The sequence below is a fragment of the Mesoplodon densirostris genome, chromosome 4 (genome assembly GCF_025265405.1).
Source record: "Mesoplodon densirostris isolate mMesDen1 chromosome 4, mMesDen1 primary haplotype, whole genome shotgun sequence".
Lineage (NCBI taxonomy): Eukaryota > Metazoa > Chordata > Mammalia > Artiodactyla > Ziphiidae > Mesoplodon > Mesoplodon densirostris.
The window spans coordinates 85809809-85836390 of NC_082664.1; the positions used below are offsets into that span (position 1 = coordinate 85809809).

A 26582-nucleotide genomic window follows, 5' to 3' on the forward strand; every position below is an offset into this window, starting at 1 on the left:
TGACCTCAGGCGAGTGTCTTAACTTCTCTGAATCCTGGCTTTTCCTAATCTATAAAAAAGAGGAAGATAATAACACCTATCCCCAAGAGCTTATGTGAGATAATTGGTATTTTAAAAGAAACTGACAGGGCTTCCCTGGTGGCGCAGTGGTTGAGAGTCCACCTGCCGATGCAGGGGACACAGGCTCGTGCCCCAGTCCGGGAAGATCCCACATGCCACGGAGCGGCTGGGCCCGTGAGTCACGGCCGCTGAGCCTGTGCGTCCGGGCCTTGTGCTCCGCAGCGGGAGGGGCCACAACAGTGAGAGGCCCACGTACCGCAAAAAAAAAAAAAAAAAAAGAAACTGACACACAAATATTTTCCTTTCCTGCCCACCAGGGAAATAAAAGAGAATCACTATTTTCCTCCTCTCCATTTTCCAAATTGTTTTCTGATGTGGTTATGTTGCTTCTGTTTTTACAGCTATGATTGAGGCCAAAATGATATATCAGAAATGGCACAAAATGTACAATTTGATAAGTTTTGCCGTGTGTTTACCCCATGAAACCATCCTCACAATCAAGATAATGAACACATCCATGAAACCCAAAACTTTCCTCATGTCCCTTTCTAACGTCTCCCTCCAGTCCCTCCCCCTCCCACCACGCTTTCCCCGGGCAACCACTGATCTGCTGTCATTATCAATTGGTTCACATTTTCTAGAATTTTACACCATTCTAGAATTTTATAGACACTTATGTAGTATGGATTCATGTCTTGCTTCCTTCACCAGCAGTTATTTTGAGGTTCACTTATGTTTTTGTGCCTATCAATAGTTCATTCCTTTTTACTGTCGTATTCCATGGAGTGCATGCACCATGATCCGTTTATTCATTCACATATTGATGGACATTTGAGAAGTTCCCCAGTTTTTAGCTATTCCAAACAAAGTTACTACATTCAAGTATAAACCGTAGCGAGGCCCAGGTTTTCCCTTCTCTCCGGCAGGTCACTGTTTAAAAATGAATTTAAAGCAGTTCAGGTGCATCCAGTTCAACCAGGCTTTTTATAGGAGAACCTAGAGAGAGCAGCTGCTTTAGCTTCTCTGCCTCCTCCTGCATGTTCTCGATTTCACATGATCCTTGTTCTCCTTGATCAAAACAGGGCCCCTCCGAGCCCTTTCGCCTAGTTGAGGGTGGGAGTGTCAGCTGGCCTCGGTTTCACCCATCACGGTGAGCCCAGGGGTGGGCAGCATGAGTTCAGGTCAGCCAGGGGACTGCCATCACGGGAAAAATCCTCCTCCTTCTCCTTTTTCCAAAAAATAAAAAAAAAATTTAATATGTAGAAAAGAGAGAAAAATAAACAAAATATAAACCACAGAAATGGAGACCAGTTACTACCCAAGTAACTACACTCCAACCTTGCATTCATTCACCAGATTTTTATTGGGCACCTGCTGAGGGCCAGTCCCTGGGGATACAAAGGTGAGCAGACAGTCCCACGGAGCAGAATACAGGAGAAGAAAGATGCAGGGAGAGAGGGGATGCCTTGTAACAGGGGCATCTGGTCTGTCTGCAGGGGCCTAAGGGAAGCCAAGGGGTGTGGCACAAGCAAGAGGCCAGAGGATTCAGCTGGGCCGGGCCACAGGGGCTTGCAGAGCACAGAGCAAGCTGGTGGTCTGGACTGCAAAACCCTAGGCTTGCCTCCCGCTTGTCGACATTCTAAACCCAAAGTCCCCTCTTCTCCTTTTCTTTTTTTTCTTTTTTCAGTGTCCTGGAAATTTATTAATCTTATGCCCACTTCTATTAAAAAATTTTTTTTTTACTGAAGTATAGTTGATTTACAACATTGTGTTAGTTTCTGGTGTACAGCATAATGCTTCAGTATTTTTGCAGATTATATTCCATTATAGGTTATTACAAGATAATGAGTATAATTCCTGTGCTATACAGTATACCCTTGTTCCTTATCTATTTCATATATAGTAGTTTTTTGTTTGTTTGTTTGTTTTTGTTTTTGCGGTACGCGGGCCTCTCACTGTTGTGGCCTCTCCCGTTGCGGAGCACAGGCTCCGGACGCGCAGGCTCAGTGGCCATGGCTCACGGGCCCAGCCTCTCCACGGCATGTGGGATCCTCCTGGACCAGGGCACGAACCCACGTCCCCTGCATCAGCAGGCGGACTCTCAACCACTGTGCCACCAGGGAAGCCCCTATATAGTAGTTTTTAATCTGTTAATCCCATACCCCTAATTTGTCCCTCCCCACTTTGGTAACCACAAGTTTGTTTTTTTTCTGACTCACTCAATTTCCACTCCCAGGCGAGCTCCCTGAGCTGGGGCAGCACATGTGAGAACTCAGGCCTGGGGCTCGGTTCCCAGGGCACAGATTCCAGAGGCCCCTCCACTAGGCTCCCTGTTTCCTCCTCCACCCATGGAAGCAGGTGATAATCTCACTGTTTTGTATGAGTCAGTGGGTTAACTAAGTGTGTGAAGCACCTTGGGGCCTGGCATTTAGTAGGAGCTCCATAAGTGTTTAGAGACGGCCCTCTGGGTGTTAAACAACCTCGCCAGGGTATAGGCCCCCTGCCTTGGTTCTGTGGCATCTTGTTACCAGGCTGATGGGGTAACGGGTTCTTCCCTGCTCCTTCCCACCCACTCCACCCTTACACACACACACACCCCCCACACACACCCTGTTTCCAGCTGCTCTTTGCCCAGTTAAAGATTAGCCCAGCCCCCCTCATTCCTCCACACCTTCAGCCCATGAACCTCCCAGTGCACCTGGCCCACCCCAGCCCCTCCCTATCCTTTACAAATATACCTGAGGACAAACAGAGCCTCAGACCGCCTCCCGCCCCCTGCTCTGCACTCCCAGGTCAGGGTCTCCCTGGGTATGTGTGTGTGTGTATTGAATTGGTATCTGTGCCTCTGTGTCTCTTTGTGTGGGTGTCATTCGTGCGCACGCACGCGCGTGTTTCTCTCATAAATGCCATGTGGGTCTGTGTGCTATGTGTCTAGGTGCCTGACCCCACTCCTGGGTCTGCGCTCTCTTCTTGAGTTAGAATTGAATTTACAGCCTCTGATGCGCCAGGCACAGGGGTTTAGCTGAGGGTCCAGGAGATCGTGTTAGTTCCCTTCCAGAGCCACCAACTCCTACCCCTCAAGCACCTTGGCCTGAACTGGGGAGAGACAGTCCAAGGCCTGTCTTTTATTTTTTTAATTGAGGTATAATTAACGATAAGGTTAGATTAGTGTCAGGTGTACAGCAGCTTGTACCTCTCGACCCCCTCCACCCATTTCACCCAGGCCCCACTCCCTGCCTCTGGCAACCACCCATCTGTTCTCAGTATCTGTGAGCTTGAGGGTTTTTGTTTGTTTGTTTGGGGAATTTTTTTAGGTTCCACATATAAGTGAGATTATATGATACTTGTCTTTCTCTGTCTGACTTATTTCACTCAACATAATGCCCTCAAGGTCCACCCATGTTGTCACAAACAGCAAGATTCCATTCTTTCTTATGGCTGAAACAATATTGCCAAACAATATGGCTAAACAATATTCATTGTTTATAATACACATTTTATTTATCCATTCATCTATTGATGGACACTTGGGCTGTTTGCATGTCTTGACTATTGTAAATAATGCTGCAATGAACATGGGGGTGCATATATCTTTTCAAATTAGTGTTTTTGTTTTCTTTGGATAAATACCCAGAAGTGGAATTACTGGATCATATGGCAGTTCTATTTTTAATTTTTTGAGGAACCAACATACTGTTTTTCATAGTGGCTGCACCAATTTACATTCCCTTTTCTCCACATCCTCGCCAACACTTATTTCTTGTCTTTTGGATGATAGCCATTCTAACAGGTGTGAGGTGATATCTCGTTGTGGTTTTGGTTTTCATTTCCATGATGATTACTGATGTTGAGCACCTTTTCATGTACCTGCTGGCCATCTGTATGTCTTCTTTGGAAAAATGTCAGATTCTCTGCCCATTTTTTTTAAATTAATTTATTTATTTCTTTATTTTTGGCTGCGTTGCGTCTTCATTGCTGCGCGCGGGCTTTCTCTAGTTGTGGTGAGCAGGGGGTACTCTTCGTTGCCGTGTGTGGACTTCTCATTGTGGCGTCTTCTCTTGTTGTGGTGCACGGGCTCTGCGCGGCCTTCAGTAGTTATGGCACGTGGGCTCAGTAGTTGTGTCTCGCAGGCTCTAGAGTGCAGGCTCAGTAGTTGTGGTGAACAGGCTTAGTTGCTCCGCAGCATGTGGGATCTTCCCAGATCAGGGCTCGAATCCGTGTCCCCTGCATTGGCAGGAAGATGCTTAACCACTGTGCCACCAGGGAAGCCCGTCTGCCCATTTTTTAATGGGATTGTTTTTTTTCCAAGGCCTGTCTTTTCTCTTTCTTCCAAGCCAGATCCTGGCTGGCCCTAAGGTTTTCTTTACCACTCCCTCCCCAAGCCTAGTCCCATGGATCTCTTCCATACTCATCACTCACTAAGGGGAAGAAGGAGGTGACAGGAAGGACCATGGCATAGCTCAGAGGCTGACCTCAGCTGAACATTTCTTGCATAAGTAAAAGTCAGCAAAAAATGGGTGGCTCAAAAGGTGCCAGGGGGACTTCCCTGGTGGTCCAGTGGTTAAGACTCTGCGCTCCCAGTGCAGGGGGCCTGGGTTCAATCCCTGGTCAGGGAAGTAGATCCCACATGCTGCAATGAAGATCCAAATAAAAAAAAAAAAAAAAAAAAAAAAGCTGCCAGGGGCCTGTCTTGCAAGGGGCTGGGGCTGTTGTAGTACAGAAGTGTGTGTGTGTCTGTGTGTGTGAACATTTGTGCCTCTATGTTTGGCAACCATATGAGTACCAGAGTGCCCTGATGTCAGGTAGTTGGTCTGTATGTCACATATTATATTCTGATTTGTGGGTCAGAAAAAAAAATTAATTAATATACCACATTTGTACTGGGTCCATTCTGGAGTTGTCCATTATGACCTATGCACCAGCTCCAAGCAAAACAAGGCCAGCCTTGGCACCAGGGCACCTCAGAAGCTCCATCCTATGAGAGCACACTTATTGGCAAATGACAGATTGGCTCAGCCCCCAAGTCCCCTTCCAGTCCTGGTGGGAGGAGACAGGAACAAGCAGCTTGGATCAAGGAAGGTTTTCCATTCACTTGTGCCATGGGGGTAAAGGTCTTAGGATCCCCTGGATCCCCCAGAGGCCCCTACCCACCAACCCCATTCTCCCTGCTCTGGGTACACTGATCTCTCCAAGCCTCCCTCCCCACCTTTATGCCAGGCGTCTACACAGGGACGAGTCTCTAGGGACTGAGTACTATGACCTGACACATGGTAGGCATGCTACATGAATAATTAACATGATTGAAATTGACCCAAGTAGAAATGAATTAATAGGGGGCTTCCCTGGTGGCACAGTGGTTAAGAATCCGTCTGCCAATGCAGGGGACACGGGTTCAAGCCCTGGTCCAGGAAGCTCCCACATGACGCAGAGCAACTAAGCCCACGCGCCACAACTACTGAGCCTGTGCTCTAGAGCCTGTGTCACACAACTACTGAAGCCCGCGTGCCCAGAGCCCGTGCTCCACAACAAGAGAAGCCACCGTAATGAGAAGCCTGTGCACTGCAACAAAGAGTAGCCCCCCTCGCCGCAACTAGAGAAAGCCCTCACGCAGCAGCGAAGGCCCAACGCTGCCAAAAATTAAATTTATTTTTTAAAAAATGAATTAATACACGATTGTGAGTCTGGGGATGGATCTGGTGGGTCACGTGTGAGGGTGTAGGGTTCAGGGGTGCATAATGCTCTCATGTCTCTGTCTACCTACCATATGAATGAACCCAGTGCATCCGCTCAACACCCTTGCCTGGCGCCTACTCCGTGTCCAGCTCCACAGTGAGTCCCAAGCTAAGCCACAGGGAGCAGTTTTATCCCTTTCATCCCTTGAAGGGTCTACGTGTGTACATCCTTGGGAAGAAGAAGGAGAGACTGAGATTTAGATTACAGTAAACTAAACTTTACCTGTTGACTCACAGGTGTTCTTTTTGTCACTCCCTGTGCTTGCCTCATAAAGATGGAGCCAGGTGAGTACTGCAGCGGGAGGCTGTAGGGTGGAGGAAGGAAGAGAGAAGGAAGGGGAGGGTGGTGAAGGCAGGGGCAATCAGTCAGTCACATCTACCACAAGCCGAGAGAGTATGTGTTGGGGGTGGGGGGGGTAGGGTTCCAAAATGAAAACAAGCCCTTGAATTTTGTAATACACTCTACAGTTTAAGAAGCATGCCCACACATCCGTCATCTCACTAGATCTTCAGCCTCAGGAGTAAAACAGGCAGGGGCTCCTCCTGTGAACACATGCGCTCTGGGGAATTAGGGGTCATGCTCAGGGTGAGGCCCTGGAGGTGTGGCTGGGTCTGGAGCCCTGAACACAGCTCTCGGCAGCTGTACCATTGGCTCCCCTCAAAAGGAACAAAAGACCGTGCTGGCCCTCAAGAAATAAAGATCTGACTCCCCTGGTTGTCCAGTGGTTAAGATTTCGCACTACCCCTGCAGGCGGTGCGGGTTTCATCCCGGGTCAGGGAAGTTCCACATGCTGTGTGATGCGGCCAAAAGAAAAAGAAAAAAGAAATACACGTCTCATCAGGGAGGCGATTCTCACCGAGGGAGCACTTCAGAACACCCAGGACCACTCGCATTGGTTACTGCAAGAATGAGCCCCCTGGGCCAGCAGCTGGGCAGTGAGGGCAGGCAGGACGGCCCAATCTAAGCAGACTTCCTGCAGGAATGCGACACAGAGTCAAGCAAGAGAGAGTTCCAAGTGGCAGGAGACATGAGCAAAGGCTAAGAGCTGGGACCAGAAGGTCATAAGCAGAAGCCAAGAAACAGCTGAGGATCTGAGTAGAGATTGGGCTGAGAAGAGTGGGATCCGGGGGGAGGAGGCAGAGGGGGAGACTGGGTGGGGCCCGCCTGAAGGTGGAAGTAGAAGAAACAGGGTTTCCACTGCAGGCGCCTCCCTTAGTGTTAGGGAGTTTGGCCGAGGTTGGGAGGGCAGACAGCTGACAGAGTGAGGACAAGACCCCACGCTTCCTAACTAGCCCCATTCCCCCCCGCCCCGGGAGAACTCAGCTGGCTCTTGAGCCTTGTTGGAGGAGGGGGGTGGGAGGTGGGCACAAAATCAGCACCAGGAGGAAGACAGGATTCTCACTGCAGAACCGAATAACCAAAGCTATTTCTTTTTTTCCCTTCCTTTCCCACAGGTCCGAAGGATAGAAAGTTCGCCAGCCGTCTCCCCTTTTTCCTCCCTGCTGCCACGTCCCCCAGACCTCCAGCCCCTTCCTAGACCCTCAGGGAGCAGCCACAGTGTCCCCCAAATGCAGAATAGGGAGGCCTCCGCCCCCACGGGTGGGGCGGGGCGGGGCATCACAGCGCAAGTTCGCCCCCTACAGGCGTCAGCCTTCTCCTCTGCTCCCCTCCTGTTTTCCCATCTGTCTCTCCTTTTCTCACATCCCCTCCCTGCCCCAGCAGCCCATCCTCTCTCCTGCTGCTTCCCCTCCTGTTCCATGCTTCTCTGCATTCCTGGCTATTCACAGCCTCCCTGGATAGCTGGCTTGCTCCCAAATCCCAACCACACTGCAGGGCCCCAGTGACCTGCCTCTGCCAGAGAAGGGAGCTGCCTGCCCTCCTCCCTGCTTCCCCCTCCCCCAGCCCCCACTGGCTACCACCAGCAGATCCAGCTCCTAGGCCCGGAACTGGCCCCACCACAGAAAGAGTCACAGAAGAGGCAAGCAGGGTGGGAAGTGGCAGTTTCCAGGCATCACTGAGCCTGGATGGGGCAGCGGCAGCCCTAACTTGGTCACAGGAAAGTCCCTTAACCATGGAGCCTGCTTCTTCCCCACTGGTTATAAGCCCTTTTCAGGCCCTAGGTGGCAGGAGCAGACTGGGGAGTTATCCACCCCCAAGAGTAGGGCCATAGCCCCAGCCCTCTCCCCCGGGGCCCCAGGTGCCCTGTGCCCAGCACCAGAAGCAAGGTAGCGTCTCTACTCTTCCCTAGGCCTGTGGCAAGAGGCAAAGAGACTTCTCTGGCCTTGGGGCCTCAGGAGTGGTTCCAGCCAAGACAGAAGGTTAAACCACTTTTCCCAGGACTCTTCTGGCTTAGGCAATAAAGCCTTGATTTTACTTTCTATTCTTCCTGGTTTCTTGAGTCTGGCACCTGCTCAGGGACAGGCATGGGCTCACATGTACTCCCACTGTCACATACACACAACCAGGTACATGCACCCATGCACATGTGTCTGTGCACACAGCAGGCATGTATAGGCGCTCACCCATGCACATGTATACAGACATAGCTATTTGTATGTAAATGCAGCACATAGCCTTGTACCTGCATACACTACCTGCATAGAGAACAAGCACTTCCTTACCTTGTCACCTCCTACCTTTGTATCCTTCCACTCTCCAGCTGCCTCTCCTTCTCCTTGGCTCCTGCATCTCCCCACACCCTACCTCCTGTCTCCTCCTTGCCCCTGGCCCTCACTGTGTTCCTCTGTAGCCTCCCCCAGCCCCACGTTCACTTCTAAGTAGTCAGCATGGCAAAACCTCTAATCACTCTGCATGGGTTCCTGGGTGAGGGAAGGGAGATGAGATAATTCTGCTTCTTAGTTGCAGATAAAATAAACTGAGGTCCACAGAGTGGGAGTCATATCTCAGCTCAAGGAATGGAACCCAATGAATCTAGGTTCCTCCCCTTGTGTCTCCTCTGTGCTCTGGCTTCATCAAGGCAAAAGGCCCAGGGCTAGAAGCAGTCACTTGCTATCCCTGTCTCCCGACCTCCACAACGAGCCCCTGCTAGTGCCCAGGAATCCTGAGTCCCCTAGAGTAGGGGCTGGAGAGGGGGAAGGGGAAGGGAGAGGGAGAGTTGACTGCAGGTAAGGTTGGCACTAACCTCTGACTCTAATATTGTTCATCCAGCTTTACACAGGGGCCCTGCCATGGTGGCGGGCATGGTCATGGACCTGGCCCTGGGCACTGCCATGGTGGTGGGCAACCCCCTGGCATGGCAACCATCCTCCAGGTTCCCACCCTGAACCAGGGCACTGTCCTATGCGGGGCCACCCCCAGGGCCCTGTGGGCACACCCCTGGCCCACATCACTGAGGAAGCAGAAGAAACAGGACATAAGAACGGAGAGCATGACCTGGCATGGGGCCTGAACCAGAATCTTCTGGATCTAATAAACAGCCTCCTGGAGGCCATGTTCTACTCTTAAAAGAGCCTATCTTCCTTCCCAGTGGTCTCTGAGTTCCCTAGTTGTGAAAATCGGCACCCAGTCAGGCATTCTCAGTAGTGTCCATAGCATACGGTTGAATAAGATCACCCCTCCTTTTGTTTTCACTTCTGCCCCACCCCCCACCAAAGGGTCTCAAGTATGGTCTCATCACATCTATCCCATCATATATACCCAGACCTGGTGGGCCTTCCAAAGTTCCATCTTACATGCCTCACCCTACAGATCAGAGGCCTTCAATGGATCCCTAACTCTCCAGATGTTATTTCTCACTATCCCCTGAAAACACATAGAAATTTCCAGCCTCTTAAACTTTGCACAGTTTCCCCACCACCACCACCTCCACCTCACCCCCAGGTCAGGAATGCCTTCCTTCCAAGACAGCTGAAGCTCCACCATCAACATGAAGGCCATTAGGATGAGTGAGGTCCTCTCTGTCTTTGCACACTGCCCCCTCCTCTGCAGCTCCTATCGACCATCACATGGGCCCAACCACACCCTACCCAGTTGGCATCAATTAATGGGCTGGCTTTTTATCTCTCTCACCAAACTAAGCTACTCAGGGCAGGGCCACCACTTCTACACCTCTAGACTCTCCCACCCTCATGCCTACTGGTCTATGCCTTGCACACGGTTTGCACACAGTTTAGGGATACCCATAGTCCAAACACTCCTGGGTTCTGACTCTCTCCCCAGCTGCGTGCTTCAGCCAAGGCACCTACCACACACACAGAGAGCCTGCTTACTGTAAAACCTCTTCTGCCCATCCAAATTCCACGTCTGGGATCCTCTCCGCTCCCCAACTCCCAGGCTTCTCACAGGGCCCGTATCTGTTCTAGAGCTGTGGTAACAGCCCTCTAGCCCGGCCTCTCCACCGCCTATCACACCGCCCCTCTCTCACAGCCATTCCCTGACAGGGGAAGCAGCAAGCGCCCTGGAAGGAGTGGCTACTGGGTACCTTCCAGGCTGAAGTGGGGTGGTTATAAGAGAGAGTTGGGGCTTCTCTGAGTGTCTCTCTTGTCCCTCTCCCCGGCCATACCCTACACTTGAATAACAGAAACCAGGCTCCACAACTGAGGGGCGCAGACCCAGGTCCAGATCAACGTGAAGACCCAACTTGAGCAGGTGCTTAGCCTTACTGGGAAGGAAAGGGGGGACGCTGAGCGGGGCCGAGAGAAATGTGAGTCTAAAAGTAGCCCAACCCCTCTCAACCCCTCAGCGTCCGGAGCAGTGAAGTGCCGGCATGGAGCTGCTCCCTCTTTGGGGCTGGAAGAGTCTGCGTTACAAGTTATGAGGCTCTTTACACGGTGCCTGGGGTCGCGTTTCCTGGTCCCTCACGGGAAGACGAATGCCCCCCAGGAAAGGCCGGTGTGCGAACTACTGCACAGACTCCTAACAGCAGCTCTCAGACCTGGCCTGAGTTCAAGAGCCCACAACTCTAGCCCGGGGGTCTTAAAAGACAGCGAGCCTTCGGGCAGCGGCGCGGCGGGAAGCCTCTGTCCCCGCCCCCCGGTGCCGCGCCCATTGGCTGGGCTCCTCGTCGGCCCCGCCCAGCGACCGACCCGCTTGTCGTCGACGCGTGCGCAGGAGCCCGTCGCCGCCGCCGCCGCCGCCGCCGCCGCTGCTGCCGCCGCTGCCGCCGCTTCAGCACCAGCGCCCGGACAGCGGCGCCGCCCACGGGCATGGACGGCGGTAGCGGCAGCGGCAGCAACGATCCGGCTCCCGGCCCGGGTCCGGAAGGGGAGCAGCGGCCCGAGGGGGAGCCTTTGGCTCCAGACGGCAGCTCCCCGGACAGGTAGGGGCGGACTGCTCCGCAGACCCAGCTCGCAGACCTTCCCAGAATCCCCGCCCCAGGTATCCCCAGTAGCCGCCATATGTCGTCCCATTCAGTCCCCAACCCCTCCCAGAGCCCCTTCTGGGGCCTCCAGACTCCCTGCCCCCTGGCCACGCCCTCATCCTGCCGGGTCAATTTTCTCTCTCCCGATACCCGCTACTGTCAGCCCGCTTAGCCCTCACCGCCCCCAGGACCTGCCCCACCCACTGTTCCTACCTTTCCTCTAAGGCCCCGGTATCCCCAGCCCCTCCGGCTTCCAGAGCCTCTCCCTCTAGGCCCTGCCCCCGCGTCTTCTCTGTAAGCCCCAAGCCTGCAGCAACCTCAGTCCGGGTTCCAGCGAGTCAATGTGGTCGAGGGTGCGCGTGTACTGTAGACGGGAGACTCGCCAAGGTGTGTCCTGGGGGGAGGGCAGACACTCGGCCTCCGAGCTAGGTAGGGTCTGTCTTTGTCCATCACCGTCTGTCTCCAGTCTGCCCCACATGGCCAGCTGCGCACGTGTAGGCTCGAGTCCCCACGTGTGGCAGCCACCTGCACTCTTCGGAGGCGCTGCGTGGGCAGGCTCTGAGGCTCAGGCTGCGGTCAGTACCGTCCCTGAAGGAGCACCAGGTTGGCGGGACAGAAGGAACATCTTCCCGCTGCGGGCCCAGATCTTGGTGCCTCTCCTCTCCCTTCCTCCACCATATGTGTGAGGGAACAGCCCAGCCAGGTAGCAATATGGCGCAATTTCTGTGCCCTGCCTGGTCTGCCGCCCCCAGAATCCCTCACCTGACATGACACCGCCTCTCTCTCCTGCCTGGACTGAAATAGGAAGAGTTCTTTGGGGGCAAAAGCAGAGGTGGACACATTGTCTTCAGACTGCCCCAGTTAAAATGTGCATCTGTACCTGAGTGAAGAGGAGACCCCACAAGTGGAGGGAAATGTTTTCTTCCCTCTGTGTTGACACATCAGCCTGGGTAGATTTAGCCACCTTTCAGTCTGAAAGCCACAGAACTTTCTTAACGGGATGGTACACAGGATTAATGTGTTCCCTGGACCAGGGGGCTGCCTGGAACTATGGCTTGACCAAAAAGCCAAGTATGGACAAGGCAGAGACAGTGACAGGACAGGGCAGGGGCCAGGATCATCCCTAGAAGGGACTGGAGAGTCATTTGCTGCCTTGGATATTTTGCCAAGGATCAGCCCTGTCTGGTCTACTCACTTCCCCTGCACGTGGGGGTCATACTTGGGCACAGGAATCACTTGCTTTCTTCTAGCAACTCCCTGAGACTTCTGGCCCCTCTCTGCACTTCCCCAGAGACCCTGGACAAATCAGGCAAAGGGATTCATTTCAATCCAAGAAACAAAAATACATTCCTGCTGAACTAAGTAGCACTCTGGGGAGTGAATAAGATAGCGCCCGCGTGCACACACACACACACACACGCGCGCGCACACACACCTTTACTAATTCATTGACAACAGGGCAATTTGAAATAGTTCATTCTTTGTGTTTTTAAAATTACCTTTTTAGTTTCCTAGTGGTGTGAATTGCTCCCTCATCTGTCCTGGCCACTCTGCAGGATCACATGGATGTCCATATGGCTACGTGTCTGTGGACTTGGGGGCATGGTTAATACACATGTACATTTTCCGCTCACGGGGCTCCCAAGAGAGGTGTCTGGGGCACTATTAGCCAGGCCCTGACTGCTGTGACTTTGGCCATGAGTGAGGCCTGTGTCATCACTTTCCATTAACCTACCTGCCTGCCCCAATCACTTAGCTTACAGACCAGTGGGCCCAGGCAGGTGGCCCAGGAAATCACTCATCCCAGTCAGAGCCATGGAACTGAGAGGGTAAGAATGAAAGCCCCCTGGGGAGGCAAGGCGTGGGGTGCTTAACTCATACTATTACTAGGTCTGAAAATAGAGGGCAGCAGTGGCTGGCAGGAGAAAGCTTTTATTCTGAGAACAGTTTGGCTCTTCTCCTTGGGAGGGTCAAGACAAACTCCCGGTTCTACAGCAGTCGGAATGTGGAAAGTTTCAAATTCTGCCACATTCACAATGATGGGCACAGTCATAAAGGGTGAGATTTGGGAGAGGGATAGAAGGGATTGAGAGGAAGCGGCTGGGGCCAGGGAGACCCCAGTAGAAGCAAACCAATGGTGGATGCTGGAATCCCCCTTGAACAGGAGCCTGCTAAGGAAGGGGGTGGCTTGTGAGATTTGGTAGACTGGTTAAGGACAACTGGAGTTCCTGTTCTCTGCCAGCATGCCCTGGAGTGCTGGCTTCCCTTAATGAAAAAGAAACTGACACTCCAAGCGGGGGCCTGGCTCCTAGGATAAGCTGAAAGCTCAGTGAGTGCTCTAAGACCATGCGCAGCTGAAATAGGCACCCTGGTTGCCCCACCCTCCTGACTGCGGAAAGCAGGCCCTGCTCTAAAGAGGGAGACTAAGACTAATGTGTCACCTTCGTGCCTTCAGGATCCAACCCAGACCAAGCACAGTGCCCAGCCTGTGGCAGGTGCTCAAAAAAGACCTGCAGAATAAAAATCTTAAAGAAGTAGATGTCCACACTTAAACACATGAACCCCGGTCATTTTTCCAGCTTCCCTTTGGCCCATGGTGATGGGCCCATAAGCTATTTTATCTGCAAGGACACTGGTTGCTGTGTCATCTGAGGTCTTGCTTGAGAACAAGTTTAGTCAAATTCCTATTTTTCTAAGTGTTGAGTTAGTTAGAAAAAAAAAATCAGTGGTTTAAATCATGAAACAAATTCTGATGCTGCTTCTGGATAACAAAAAGAAAAGTACTTATATATGTAGTGAGATTCTCAAGGTGTGAGAAGTTCTCAAATGGAGATATATTATCTGCAGTGCCTAAAGAGGTCAAATTGTAAATATAAATATACTTCTTAAACTACACACTCCCTGCAGCACTGAGTGTGGGAAGAGGCAGGAAAGTAAATGTCTTCCACATGCCAGGCTCCACGCCAGGCACCTCACATGTGTTACCTCAGTTAATGCCCATACTAAACCTGAGAGGGAGGCGTTATCATCGTACCCTCACTCAGCAGACAAGGATGCCAATGCTCCAAGAATTGTGTGTCTTTCCCAAGACCCCAGAGTTAAAGGATGATGGAGCCAGGATCCCACCTCCACTGCTCCCCTATTTTAGTCCAAGCATGAGAATTATACCCCACCCCCTGACTGTCTGCCATCCAACCTTCTGGGAGGAAGAGGAGGAGCTTGCCTATTCTTTCCAGTTCCTCTACTTGGTCTCTGGGCAGAACCCAGCCTCTGTGGGCAATGTCCACGTGCCACCACAGCCAGGACTCTGGCCCACGGCCTCTTCAGCAGTGCAGCAGGCAAGACTGGAAGCCAGGGTTTGCTCGGCATAGACCTGGCTCTCCCATGGGAGCTATGCAAGTTGTAGCAGGCGGATGGAAGAAAGACTCGCTGGAGGGCCCAGAACCCCTTGGGAACCCGCCATGGCCCTCAGGCACTCTGTTCTGTGGCCATCTTCTCCTGTCCCAGGTCTGGCAATCCTGCCCCTGGGGTGGGACTGCACCTCTGCCTGCACCCCTGCCTGCACCCAAGGAGTGGGGCTGGGTCCATGCACAGAGTGCTGCCCTCATGCGTAATTTGGAAAGAGGAATCTATTGCTGACTCCTCCCTGGCAAGCTCCTTGGGGGTCCCAACTCCCTCTCCCAACTGTGCACACCGTTGCAGAACAAACCTCCTGCCCCAAGGCCCGGGGTTGGTGAAAAGGCAGTGGTTGCCTCTGCAAAGCTTTCCCTGACCCCCCCACCCCTGTCAAAGTTGGGTCCTCCTCTGGGCACCTTCAGCCCTGTGTGACTTCCCCTCTCACAGCAGTCAACACGGTGGCCCCTGCACATCGCCCACCTACCGTGAGTGCCTGGAGGACAAGGACTGGGCTTTATTCATCCTGGCACCACTATTAGCAGCCCGTCCAGCACTCAGCCTTCACTCAGCAAACGTCCCCGGGGCACCTTCGGTGTGCAAGGTGCTGCTCAAGGCACTGGGGACACAGATGAACAAATGCACCAGGCCCTGCTGTCCCAGAGCTCACGTTCCATAGGAGAGACAGGCAGTAAACATGACAACATATAATACAATGTCCAGTTGTGGAAAATGCTAGGAAGAAATATAGAGTAGGTAGGGGGATAGGAGTTGGTGGATGATTATTTAGAGAGGGTAGTCAGGGAGGGCTTCTCTAAGAAGGTAATGGTGTGAGCCGTGCAGTTATCTGGGGAGGAACATCCCAAGCAGAGGGCAAAGAAAGCTCAAAGGCTCTAAGGTGGGAACAAAAGTGCAGCAGGTGCTCCATAAACGTCTGACAAGAGGATGAAGAGACAACTATAGCAGAAAGAGCACAGGGCTGCAAGTCAGAACTGGGTTCAAGGCCCAGCTCTTCAGGGCTCACTGAACCTCAGTTTTCAAATCTATAAAAGAAGGAAAGTACTTCCCCTGTATGGTTTTTAAAGGAGTAAATAAGATCATATGTGTTTTGAGGTGCATGGGCAGATGAGTGAATGAGACAGTGAACCCCAAGAAGTAGGCTGGGGGTGTAGACCCAGGGCCTCCACCCTCCTTGCCTCTCCCCAGGCCTAGGAATAGAACAGCCTGAGCCCCGTCCACCTCAGCTCACTGAGCAAGGCTGCTGCATGGTGTGGACCGCCGCTGTCTCCCACCCCCTCTTTCCCTGTCTCCTCTCTCCCCAGGTCCCAGAGCAAGGCTGTGGCCCCTGAGGCAAGCCCAGAGAGAAGCTGCACCCTCCACAGCTGCCCCCTTGAGGACCCTTCCAGTTCTTCGGGACCCCCACCAGCAACTTCCACCCTTCATCCTGTGGGCCCATCCAGCCCCTTGGCCCCTGCCCACTTTACCTATCCCCGGGCACCACAGGAATACCGGGGGGGCAGCTCCCTTCCAGGGCTTGGGGACCGGGCAGCGCTGTGCTCCCATGGCTCCAGCCTCAGCCCTTCCCCAGCCCCCTCACAGCATGATGGGGCCTGGAAGCCGGCATCTGTGCAGCACCATGTGGTCAGCGTCAGGTAAGGAGGGGTCCAGCAGCCTGCCAGCTGCCCTGGAAGGTGGGGCAGGGCTTAAAAGTGGGGTCGACCCCCGCCCCCGGGCTCTGGACTCCTTCACTAGGAGGCAGCCCAGGATGTCCCCTGCGTCTGATGGAGGAGGCAGCCTGGATGGAAGAGGAAGGAAGCGTTGGAGCTTGGGAGTGGGAAAGCCTAAAAGGGTTCATACCGTCTTCCTCTATCCTCCACCCCCATCCCAACCTCCCACCCTACAAGAGGACTCTAGCAAGCAAGTGTCTTTTCTTCTCTTCCACAGGCAGGTACGGGCCTTCCAGATGCCAAAGAGGTAGGCCTGGGCCTTCTCTGGAGCCCTAGGGGTGGCCAGGCCAGTGCCCAGTTTAGCCCCACCATCCCTTGTTGGTGGCTTCTAAGCTCCCACATTCCCTGCTATCACACCCAACGCTAATTCATGTGGGATCTCTTCCTCTTTCCCAGCTATTCCCAGCTGATTGCTGAGTGGCCAGTGGCCGTGCTGCTGCTGTGTCTGGCTGTCATCCTCCTCTGCACCCTGGCTGGACTGCTGGGGGGCCAGCTACCCGATTTCTCCAAGCCCTTACTGGTGAGGGACCAAGGGGAGGGATGGGCCCCCAGGCCTGGCCACCTCAGCTCAGTCTGGGGCAGGAAGTTGGAGTGGCCCAGCTGGGAGTGGGGTGGCAGCAGCGGGCTCTCCAGAGAGAGCTGGGAGATGGTATAGAGGTGATCCTCGTGTCCAACAATCCAGGCAGGCAGGCCAGCCTTCCCTGCTCCAGGGACCCAAAAGGGCAGAGCCGAGAAGGGAGAAGGAGAACTCCCCCTCCTGTCAGCCTGATCTTCTCTGCCCTCCTCCCTGCAGGGCTTTGAGCCTCGGGACACGGACATTGGGCGCAAGCTAGTGGTCTGGAGAGCACTACAGTCCCTCACAGGCCCCAAGAAGCTGCTTTCCCTTTCTCCAGACCTTGAGCTGAACAGGTAATGGGTTCCCATCTTTCCACTGTTGGGGGGAACCGGGGAAGGAACGAGGTCTCCAGAGAGCAGCCGAAAGCAGGTCAGAGGGCCTGGCATAGATTTTCTCTCTACCTCAGCTCAAACCCCCATACCACTCTGAGCCCCACACCCTGGAGCAGTGCCCAGGAGGGCATGGTCCGGCCTCGGAGGATGGTGGAGCCCCTGGAGGCCAGAGGGCAGGAGAGCTTCTTCTGTGGCCCCCCTGGTAAGCTGCAGCCTGGCCAGTTCCTGGCTTTAATGGTGGTTACCCGCCTCCCCACCTACGAGAACATGAGGGCCCAGGAGAACAAATCTGGGCAGACAGAAGGGCAAGGAGCCTGGCCAGTCACATTCAAGCCAAGGAAGTTGAGTTACAGCTGGGAGGATGAGGCAGGTCTCGGGTACTCCAGCCAGGTAGGGGCAAGCTGGATGGGGGTGTGCCACAGGGGAGGGATGCAGGCCCAGGATCAGGCAGCCAGGCACAGGTTTCCGGCTCCTGGGAATCTAAACCTCTTATGGCCCTGGGTAAGCATCTTCCCTTTGGTGGGCCCAGGACCTGGGGCCAAAGGGTGAGCTCTGGGCGGTGTGTTGCAGAGAAGAGCTATGCACAGCTGGTGTTCATGTCCACCTCAGCGGGCAGCCTGTGGAACCTGCACGCCATCCATTCCATGTGTCGCATGGAACAGGATCAGGTGAGCTGGCTAGGGAGGTGCCAGGGGCTGGGAGGGAACCAGGGACACCAGGGACCTGATCATAAGGAAATACAGCTGAGCCAGGACTCCCAGCCTGGACTAGGAGAGAGCATTCCCTGCTTAGAAAATTACTGCAGCCCTGCTGAGAGGTTCTGGGTTGGCGGGGAGAGAAGAGTCAGCTGTTTCTAGAAGAGCCAAGACACAGGTGCTGGAAGACAGACCCTGCAGAGCCTGGGGATTTTCGAAAGGTCCTGAAAAGGAGCCTCAAGAGCTGTTGAGGAGGCCCCGGCCCAAGGCCCCCAGCCCCCATCAACCCAAGTGCTGCAGATCCAGTCATGCTAACTGGAGAACCATGTGCGATAACATCTGAAGAAAGTTTCGCTACTAAAAACAGTGTGAACACCACTAGGCTTAAAGAACATGTGCTCTGGAGTCAGATGCCTGAATTCAAGGCCAGCTCTCATACTTCTTGGCTGTGTGACCTCAGACACATTTCTCAACCTCTCGGTGCCTCGGTCTTTGTATATATAAAATGGGAATAATGGTAGTTTCCTCATAGGGGTGTTGTGACAATGAAACAAGGTAGAATTTGTAAAAAATACAGCATAATGACTGACATTAGTGATCTCTCAATAAATGTTACTATTGTCACCATGATCTCAGGCCCAACACCATACATCCAGTTGATGGCAGTACAGGGCCTCTGATTCCCAGGCTGGCATTCTCTGTAACTACACCAGCTATTGTAATGTCGGCATCAGGGTTGGAGAGAAAAACAGGCATGAGGTCTGAAAAAGAAACAGCCCTATCCCTCACAAGGTTTAAGCAGACCAGTGGACAGAGATAAGGGGCTAGGGTTTGGCAGTGACCCTGATCCTGGAATGTTTTGGCCTCCACTTTTCCCACCTGTCCAGTTCCCTGGACACTTGGCCCCGTTCCATCTGTGGCTGCCACTTCCACTCCTACTCCTGTCTCAGGCAGTGCAGAGTTGGGGTGTGTGACCTGCTGGGGCCCTTAGGGCAAGACCTCTCAGGCTGAGGCCTGGGGCAGCATTCCTGAGGCTCCTCTTTGATGGAGTCAAGATGTAGCTGCTGGAATCCGGGTCTGGCCAATCAGGTTTTGCTGGGCAGTCAAGATACCTCTCTGCCTCTGCCCTGCAGCCTGAAAGGAGGTGAGAGGGCCTCGGACAGTGCTGGGGAAATCTGGGCCCCTGCACTGCCCCTGAGCTCTCTCCTGCTGTGTGTGTCCTATAGGTCCGCTCCCATACCAGCTTTGGGGCTCTGTGCCAGCGTACAGCAGCCAACGAGTGCTGCCCCAGTTGGTCCCTGGGCAACTATGTGGCCGTGCTCTCCAATCGTTCCTCCTGCCTGGACACTACTCAAGCCGACACAGCCCGCACGCTGGCCCTGCTGCGGGCCTGTGCCCTCTACTATCACCGTGGTGCCCTGGTGCCCTCTTGTCTGGGACCTGGGAAGGACAAGCCCCCGCGCTGTGCCCAGGTTCCCACCAAGTGCTCCCGGAGCAGTGCTGTCTACCAACTCCTGCACTTCCTGCTGGACAGGGACTTTCTGAGTCCCCAGACGGCTGACTACCAGGTGCCCTCCCTCAAGTACAGCCTGCTCTTCCTGCCCACCCCGAAGGGTGCCTCCATGATGGGCATCTACCTGGACCGCCTAGCCGTGCCCTGGGGGCTCTCCGACAACTACACATCCATCACTGGCATGGACCTGGGCCTCAAGCAGGAGCTGCTGAGGCACTACCTGGCCCAGGATACGGTGTACCCCTTGCTGGCCCTGGCCGCCATCTTCCTCAGCATCGCCCTCTACCTGCGCTCCCTCTTCCTCACACTCATGGTGCTACTGGGGGTGCTGGGCTCCCTGCTGCTTGCCTTTTTTCTTTACCGAGTGGCCTTCCGGATGGCCTACTTCCCCTTCGTCAATCTGGCGGCCCTTGTCCTGTTGAGCAGCGTCTGCGCCAACCACACCCTCATCTTCTTCGACCTCTGGCGCCTCAGCAAGAGCCAGCTGCCCTCCGGGGGGCTGGCGCAGCGCGTGGGCCGCACCATGCACCACTTCGGCTACCTGCTGCTCGTCTCGGGCCTCACCACGGGAGCGGCTTTCTACGCCAGCTACCTGAGCCGCCTCCCCGCCGTCCGCTGCTTCGCACTCTACATGGGCACGGCTGTGCTGGCGCACCTGGCGCTCACGCTGGCCTGGCTGCCCTCCTCCGCGGTGCTCCACGAGCGCTACCTAGCGCGCGGCTGTGCGTCCCAGGCGCGCGGCCCGTGGGGCGGCAGCGCGCCCCGGCGACTGGCGCTGGCGCTGCACCGGCGGCTCCGCGGGCTTCGGAGGGCGGCCGCCAGCACCTCGCGCCTGCTCTTCCAGCGCCTCCTGCCCTGCGGCGTCATCAAGTTCCGCTACATCTGGATCTGCTGGTTCGCCGCGCTGGCGGCGGGGGGCGCCTACATCGCCGGCGTCAGCCCCCGCCTGCGGCTGCCCACGCTGCCGCCGCCCCGCGGCCAGGTCTTCCGGCCCAGCCACCCCTTCGAACGCTTCGACGCCGAGTACCGTCAGCAGTTTCTGTTCGAGCGGCTGCCTCAGGGCGAGGGCGGCCACATGCCTGTGGTTTTGGTGTGGGGCATCCTGCCGGTGGACACTGGCGACCCCCTGGACCCTCGCAGCAACAGCTCTCTGGTGAGTGACCCTGCCTTCTCGGCCAGCGGTCCTGAGGCCCAGCGCTGGCTGCTGGCACTCTGCCAGGGAGCTCGGAATCAGAGCTTCTTTGGGGCCCAGCCAGAGGGCTGGCCGACACTGTGCTTCGTGGAGGCCCTCCGGCGCTGGATGGAGAGCCCCGGTTGTGCCCGCCTGGGGCCTGGCCTCTGCTGTGGCCCCTCGGGCTTCCCCTGGGCCCCCCAGCTTTTCCTGCACTGCCTCAAGATGATGGCTCTGGAGCAAGGCCCCGAGAGCACCCGGGACCTGGGGGCCCGCTTCAATACCCAGGGCGGCCTGGCTGCCCTGGTCCTGCAGTTCCAGACCAACTTCCAGTATAGTCCAGACTACAGCCAGGCCCACCACTTCTACACTGAGGTCAGCTACTGGCTGGCAGCAGAGCTGGGCAGGGCACCCCCCGGCCTGCGCCGGGGTTGGTTCACCAGCCGTCTGGAGCTGTACAGCCTGCAGCACAGCCTGAGCACCGAGCCTGCCGTGGTGCTGGGCCTGGCCCTGGCGCTGGCCTTTGCCACGCTGCTGCTGGGCACCTGGAACGTTCCACTTAGCCTGTTCTCTGTGGCAGCCGTGGCAGGCACCGTGCTGCTCACGGTGGGGCTCCTGGTTCTCCTCGAGTGGCAGCTCAACACTGCTGAGGCCCTCTTTCTCTCTGCCTCTGTGGGCCTCTCGGTCGACTTCACCGTCAACTACTGCATCTCCTATCACCTGTGCCCACACCCTGACCGCCTGAGCCGCGTGGCCTTCTCGCTGCGCCAGACCAGCTGCGCCACGGCAGTGGGGGCTGCAGCCCTGTTTGCAGCCGGTGTGCTCATGCTGCCTGCCTCCGTGTTGCTCTATCGCAAGCTGGGCATCGTCCTCATGATGGTGAAGTGCGTCAGCTGCGGCTTCGCCAGCTTCTTCTTCCAATCTCTCTGCTGTTTCTTTGGACCAGAGAAGAACTGTGGGCAAATCCTCTGGCCTTGTGCCCACCTGCCATGGGACGCCGGAACTGGGGAGCCTGGTGGGGAGAAGGCAGGCCGCCAACGACCAGGGCCAGTGGGAGGGGCGCCTGGGTCCTGTCCAGAGCAGTACGAGTTACAGCCCCTGGCACGACGCCGGAGTCCCAGCTTTGACACTAGTACAGCCACCAGCAAGCTGTCCCACCGGCCCTCAGTGCTCTCTGAGGATCTACAGCTGCATGATGGCCCCTGCTGCTCCCGGCTCCCACCAGCCCCTACCTCCCCAAGGGAGGTGTTCCTGGACCACCAGGCACTCTTCAGCCAGTGCCCAGCCCTGCAGACCTCTTCCCCCTATAAGCAGGCTGGCCCCAGCCCCAAAACCCGGGCCAGGCAGGACTCCCAAGGGCAGAAGGCTGAGCCCGTGCAGCCATCACCGGAAGCCCCAGCCCACTCCCCCAAGCCCAAGCCCCAGGTCGCAGAGCCTCCTGAATGCCTCTGCTCCTCAGCCAGCACCCTGGAGGGGCTCAGTGTGTCTGACGAGACCTGCCTAAGCACCTCTGAGCCCAGTGCCCGTGTGCCAGATTCCGTGGGTGCCTCTCCAGAGGACCTGGATGAAACTGAGCAAACAGTACATGAGCGGGGCCAGCTGAATGGGAAGCGGGACACGCTGTGGCTGGCGCTGAGAGAGACCGTGTACGATCCATCACTGCCCGCCTCCCACCAGAGCAGCTCATCCTGGAAGGGCCGTGGGGGGCCGGGGGATGGCAGCCCTGTGGTGCTGTCCAACAGCCAGCCAGATCTGCCAGACGTTTGGGTGCGCAGGCCCAGCACCCACACTTCAGGCTACAGCAGCTGAGGGGGGCCCCGAGAGGCCGGACTGGGGCCCAGAGCCTGTCGGGGGTGACAAGGCAGGGGCGGCAGCAGGCTAGAGCCTGTTGGTGTTTCCTCACATCAGCGTGGAGGGGTCTCACTCTCCAGCTGTGGATTTTAAACCGTGCCAGATGATCCAGCTTTGGTAGGGGCTTCTGCTGCCTCCCCACATCTAGAGGATTCAGTGGGGGCGTGCAGGGGGGTGGCCTTTGGAGTGAAACGCCAAGCTCTCCTTGTGACCTGCTGAGGGCTCATCCGCCCCACAGTGCCAACCAGGACCCACCCTCTGGAAGGGGGAAGGCCACAGGTGTAGCTCTATGTATCAGGGGAGGCTGACCTGGCCCCCATGCCAAGTGACAAGAAGGTCAGTGGGACTAAGGGACCCAGTCCTTGGGACCCTGCCAGGGCCCCTCACCAACCAAAAGAGCCCTGGGAAACCTCAGCAGCCTCCTGGACCTCACACCTTTCAGGGGCTTTTTATCAGGACACTTCCTTCTCTTTGGGGATCCTCTCTGGGCCAGAATTGGGCTCCCTTAACTGTCCTTAACTACCTGTGCCCCTCACACTCCTCAGTCTGACCAGGAATTTGTCAAGGCCGGGCAGAGATGGCTGCTGGAAGTGAAGCGGAGGAGGAGGAATGGTCAGCCTCAGAGCACCCCTAAATTGCTGATGGTCCCTCATGGGGAGCTGCATCGACATAGAAGCGTCCTCTCCCCTGTTAACAACAATAAGAATCCTTTACGTCCTGCACCTTTTAGTTTGCAGACCACTTCCACACCCATCGTGTCCTGGGAATCTCACCACTTCTGTATGGGGTAGCCTACAGTTGGTCAGGTCCTTTTGCCACCAGTTTACAGGTAAAGACATTGAGACTAGGTAAGGTTAAGTGATGTACACAAAGTCGCATAGCTAGTAAATGGCAGAACAGGCTTCCTGACTCATTCCACCACAACTGCCACTCTCCTCCTGTCTACCTGCCCCAGGGACGTTGGCCTGTGACTGTCTTGATCTTTGGTCTCTGACACCCTCTAACAACCTGCCTTCGCAGGTTCCTCTCAGTAAACTCCTCTCCTTCCTCACTTTAGGCCTCCATCTCCAGAAAGAGCTACATTCTGAGCAAGCCTGGAGTTCCTCCCCATCTCCCCCGTGCTTCCCTCCAGCTCCAGCTGAGAAGCCTACCATCCATAAGGCATCCTGGCTGTTCTGATTCCCAGGTTCAGGGTCAAGAGGAGGAGGCCTCTTCAGTGGCCACAATGTGTGGAGAGTCCCTGCCAGGAGAGGCATTGAGGGCAGTAGAGGCTGAGAAGAGTTCAATTAAGGCAGGAACTCGGGGCTGCCCTCTTTAGGAGTGTGTAAGTCTGAAGCTGTTTCGCAGGTCAAGGTCCCAGCTTCCTAAGGACAGGTCTCTCTAGGGGCACTCAGCAGACCAAAGGCTGACTGCCCCCTCCCCAAAGCAAAGGGTCTCTCTGGAAGGTTTTATCCCACATGAGAGCTCACGACACCTGGAGCTTCAGCAAGTTTACTGAACACCAACTCTGCATGTGGCTCTACAGGGGGACAGAGGCAAGGAGTGAAAATCAGACATCTGCCCTAAGGAGCTCACCCCCTAGCTGGGGAAACAGCTCACACACACATGCAGGTATCAATGGGTCACTGATAGTAGCATGCAGCACATGCTGAGGGCCATAAGCCTGTCACCATAACTATTGCTGGAGCTCAAGTACCCAGGAATGGTAACCAGGAAGGCTTCCTGGAGGAGGAACGAATTGAGCTGGGCTTTAGAAGTCCAAGTATCTCAAACTGGAAGGGACCTTAACAATCTATTCCAGCAGTTTTCAAACTTTGGAGCCTCAGGATCCTTTCTTCAAAGAATCCTTGTGTGGAAACAGTATATAAAGCAGATAAAAAGCAGCCACTCTGGTGGGTGCTGGGGGTGGGGGAGTACAGAGCCAGGTCAGCCTCCTTTCTACTGTGCCTCTCAGGGGACCCTGGGGAACCCCTCAAGCTCCCGGTGGCTCTGAAGATTGTGGTGCGAAACCACTGATGCAGGTCATTTTATGGATGAGTATCACAGAGGGGAAGGACTTTTCTAGGGCCAAAGAAACAGTCTGTGGCAGAGCTGGAGGCAAATCAGGGGGTGTTTTGGGTTTTTTCCCTATATTGTTGAGCCCTACCTCCCACTCCAAGTAACCCATAAGAAGTGAGGCCAGAACCCCAGTGAAAATATGGGCGTTGTGGAAGAGACAGAAGACCGTGGGCAGAAATGACCGGTTATGTCGGCTCCTTTGCAAGATAATGATACCCATTTGACTCCTGACACCAGGAAGGAGAGACAGTGTCTAGGACTAACTTGGACCATCTCCCTGGAGGTCCGCTGGGACCTCTCTTCATGTACGAGTAGGATTCAGCCTCTCTGGCCTGGCTTCTCTGCACCATGGACTATATCCTGCTGTTATCACACAGCCAGGCTGAGAGAGCTCTGGTCTCGTCTGGGACCATCAGCCAGAGGGAGGACAAGGTGAGCCCTTCTTACTGAGCATGAGCAGAAGTCTGGCCTCGACTCAAAAGCGAGTCCAGCGTCTTAGTGGCCTCTCAGTGACTCACTGCGGCTCTTCTGCCCTGGGTTGTAGGACGGCAGCAGGGCCCTGGGCGAAAGGACCTGCTCCTCTGCACCCTCTTTCGTGTCTTGCAGGGGGAGACGTTGGTGTCTGGGACAGGAGCTTCAGGAATTTGGCCTGAACACAACCAGTGAAACGTTCGAGAGAGCATGAAGTGGTCGCTGGGGTGGGCATCAGGGATCTGGGCACAACTGAGGGCCCTCCGCAGGATCCCCTTCTGGCAGGCTGTGGCCACACAACCCTTCAGGAAGGCAGATGAGTCAGAGCAGCCGAGGCACCCACTAGATTTGTTCTTTACACCAGCGGGCCCAAAGGACTGGAAGAACCCAGTGGTAATCCAAAACAGCACCTCACACCCAGAGGGGCCCGAACGAAGAGCAGGCTTCCCACAGCAGTGGGTAATCCCGCCCGCCTCTCTAGCCCCAACTTTGGAAAGTGGGATTTGAAGCACTTTCTATTTCCTTTGAGTTTCAGCAGATCTATTATTATCATGGGTGGTTACAGTGAGTGTATGGCCCTGGACACGTGGGGAGAGGCTTAGATGCATGCTGTGAGGCAAGGGAAAACCAGTCAAAGCATTCACGATGGCTCTGGAAAATTCAAGAAATGGTTTCTTAACACTGAGACACTGCATGAACACTCATTTAGGACTTGAGGTCATTTGTCCTATTTGTGCCACAGGTCCTTGAACTCACACCCAGAGCATGAGTATGTGTACCGAACGTTTTAAGAATGTAACTTGGAATAGTTTGTCACTGTGGGGAAACCCATCTTTCCATGGCTGTGACACTTTGGTGACAATGTTAGAGATTTGACTGGCAGAATCTTAGATTTTACGGGCACATCCCATACCATGATATTTAGGCAATATCTCAGCTTGAGCCTGATTCTGAAAGAGACATCTCACAGGAGATTTATAAGCCAAATGCCCTCAGCCCCTGCAACTAACTCCTTCTCCCAGCGCATGACAAGACAGGGAGGCGGGGGAGGGGTACCAGGAAAGAGGACATATTGGAGAGTTTCTGATCTTTTCTTCCATGGTGGCCTTATCTTGGCCTTTGATAATACACGTGGGCAATGACAAGCTCTCTGGCACCCATGCCATGCATCAAGATTTGCTTGAAGAAAAAAAAAAAGATTTGCTCGGGGGTGGGAAAAACAGACATTGCTTACACTTTCTAACCTCACCCTTGTTCACAGGGACAACAGTAACTCAAGGTGTAGTGGTGTTTATGCTTAAGAGAAGAAGCTGTAACTCAATTCACTGGGAAGATGAGAAACAAAAGAAAGCCACTGTGTGCTATGTAAATGGCTGGCCGTCCCAAGCCATTTGTCCATGGCTGGAAGTCCCAAGCTGTCCCAAGCTGAAGAGCCCTGGAAAGACCTTGATAAACTTGTTTTCATGAGGCCTCTGTGTGGTTATTCATGTTAGACCTTAACATAGGGAAAAGATCAACATTTTACCAAGTTCACAAACATCAAACAAGAGCTTCAGGATTGCTAACGAATATCACTCAGCTGGGCAGACTGACGTAGATTTGAACCCATGACCACCAACCTCACCTGCAGTCTCCATCCTGC

General features: G+C 54.8%; 1 protein-coding gene across 1 annotated transcript; it reads left to right on the forward strand.

The window, feature by feature from the left end:
- Positions 1-10958: 10958 nt before the first annotated feature.
- Positions 10959-22369, forward strand: DISP2 (dispatched RND transporter family member 2). The gene is made up of 8 exons (XM_060098294.1): positions 10959-11071; positions 15829-16158; positions 16451-16480; positions 16630-16753; positions 17027-17142; positions 17256-17383; positions 17752-17849; positions 19103-22369. The coding sequence occupies exons 1-8, from the start codon at positions 10959-10961 to the stop codon at positions 22367-22369; spliced, it is 4206 nt and encodes a 1401-aa protein (XP_059954277.1).
- The last annotated feature ends 4213 nt before the right edge of the window (positions 22370-26582 follow it).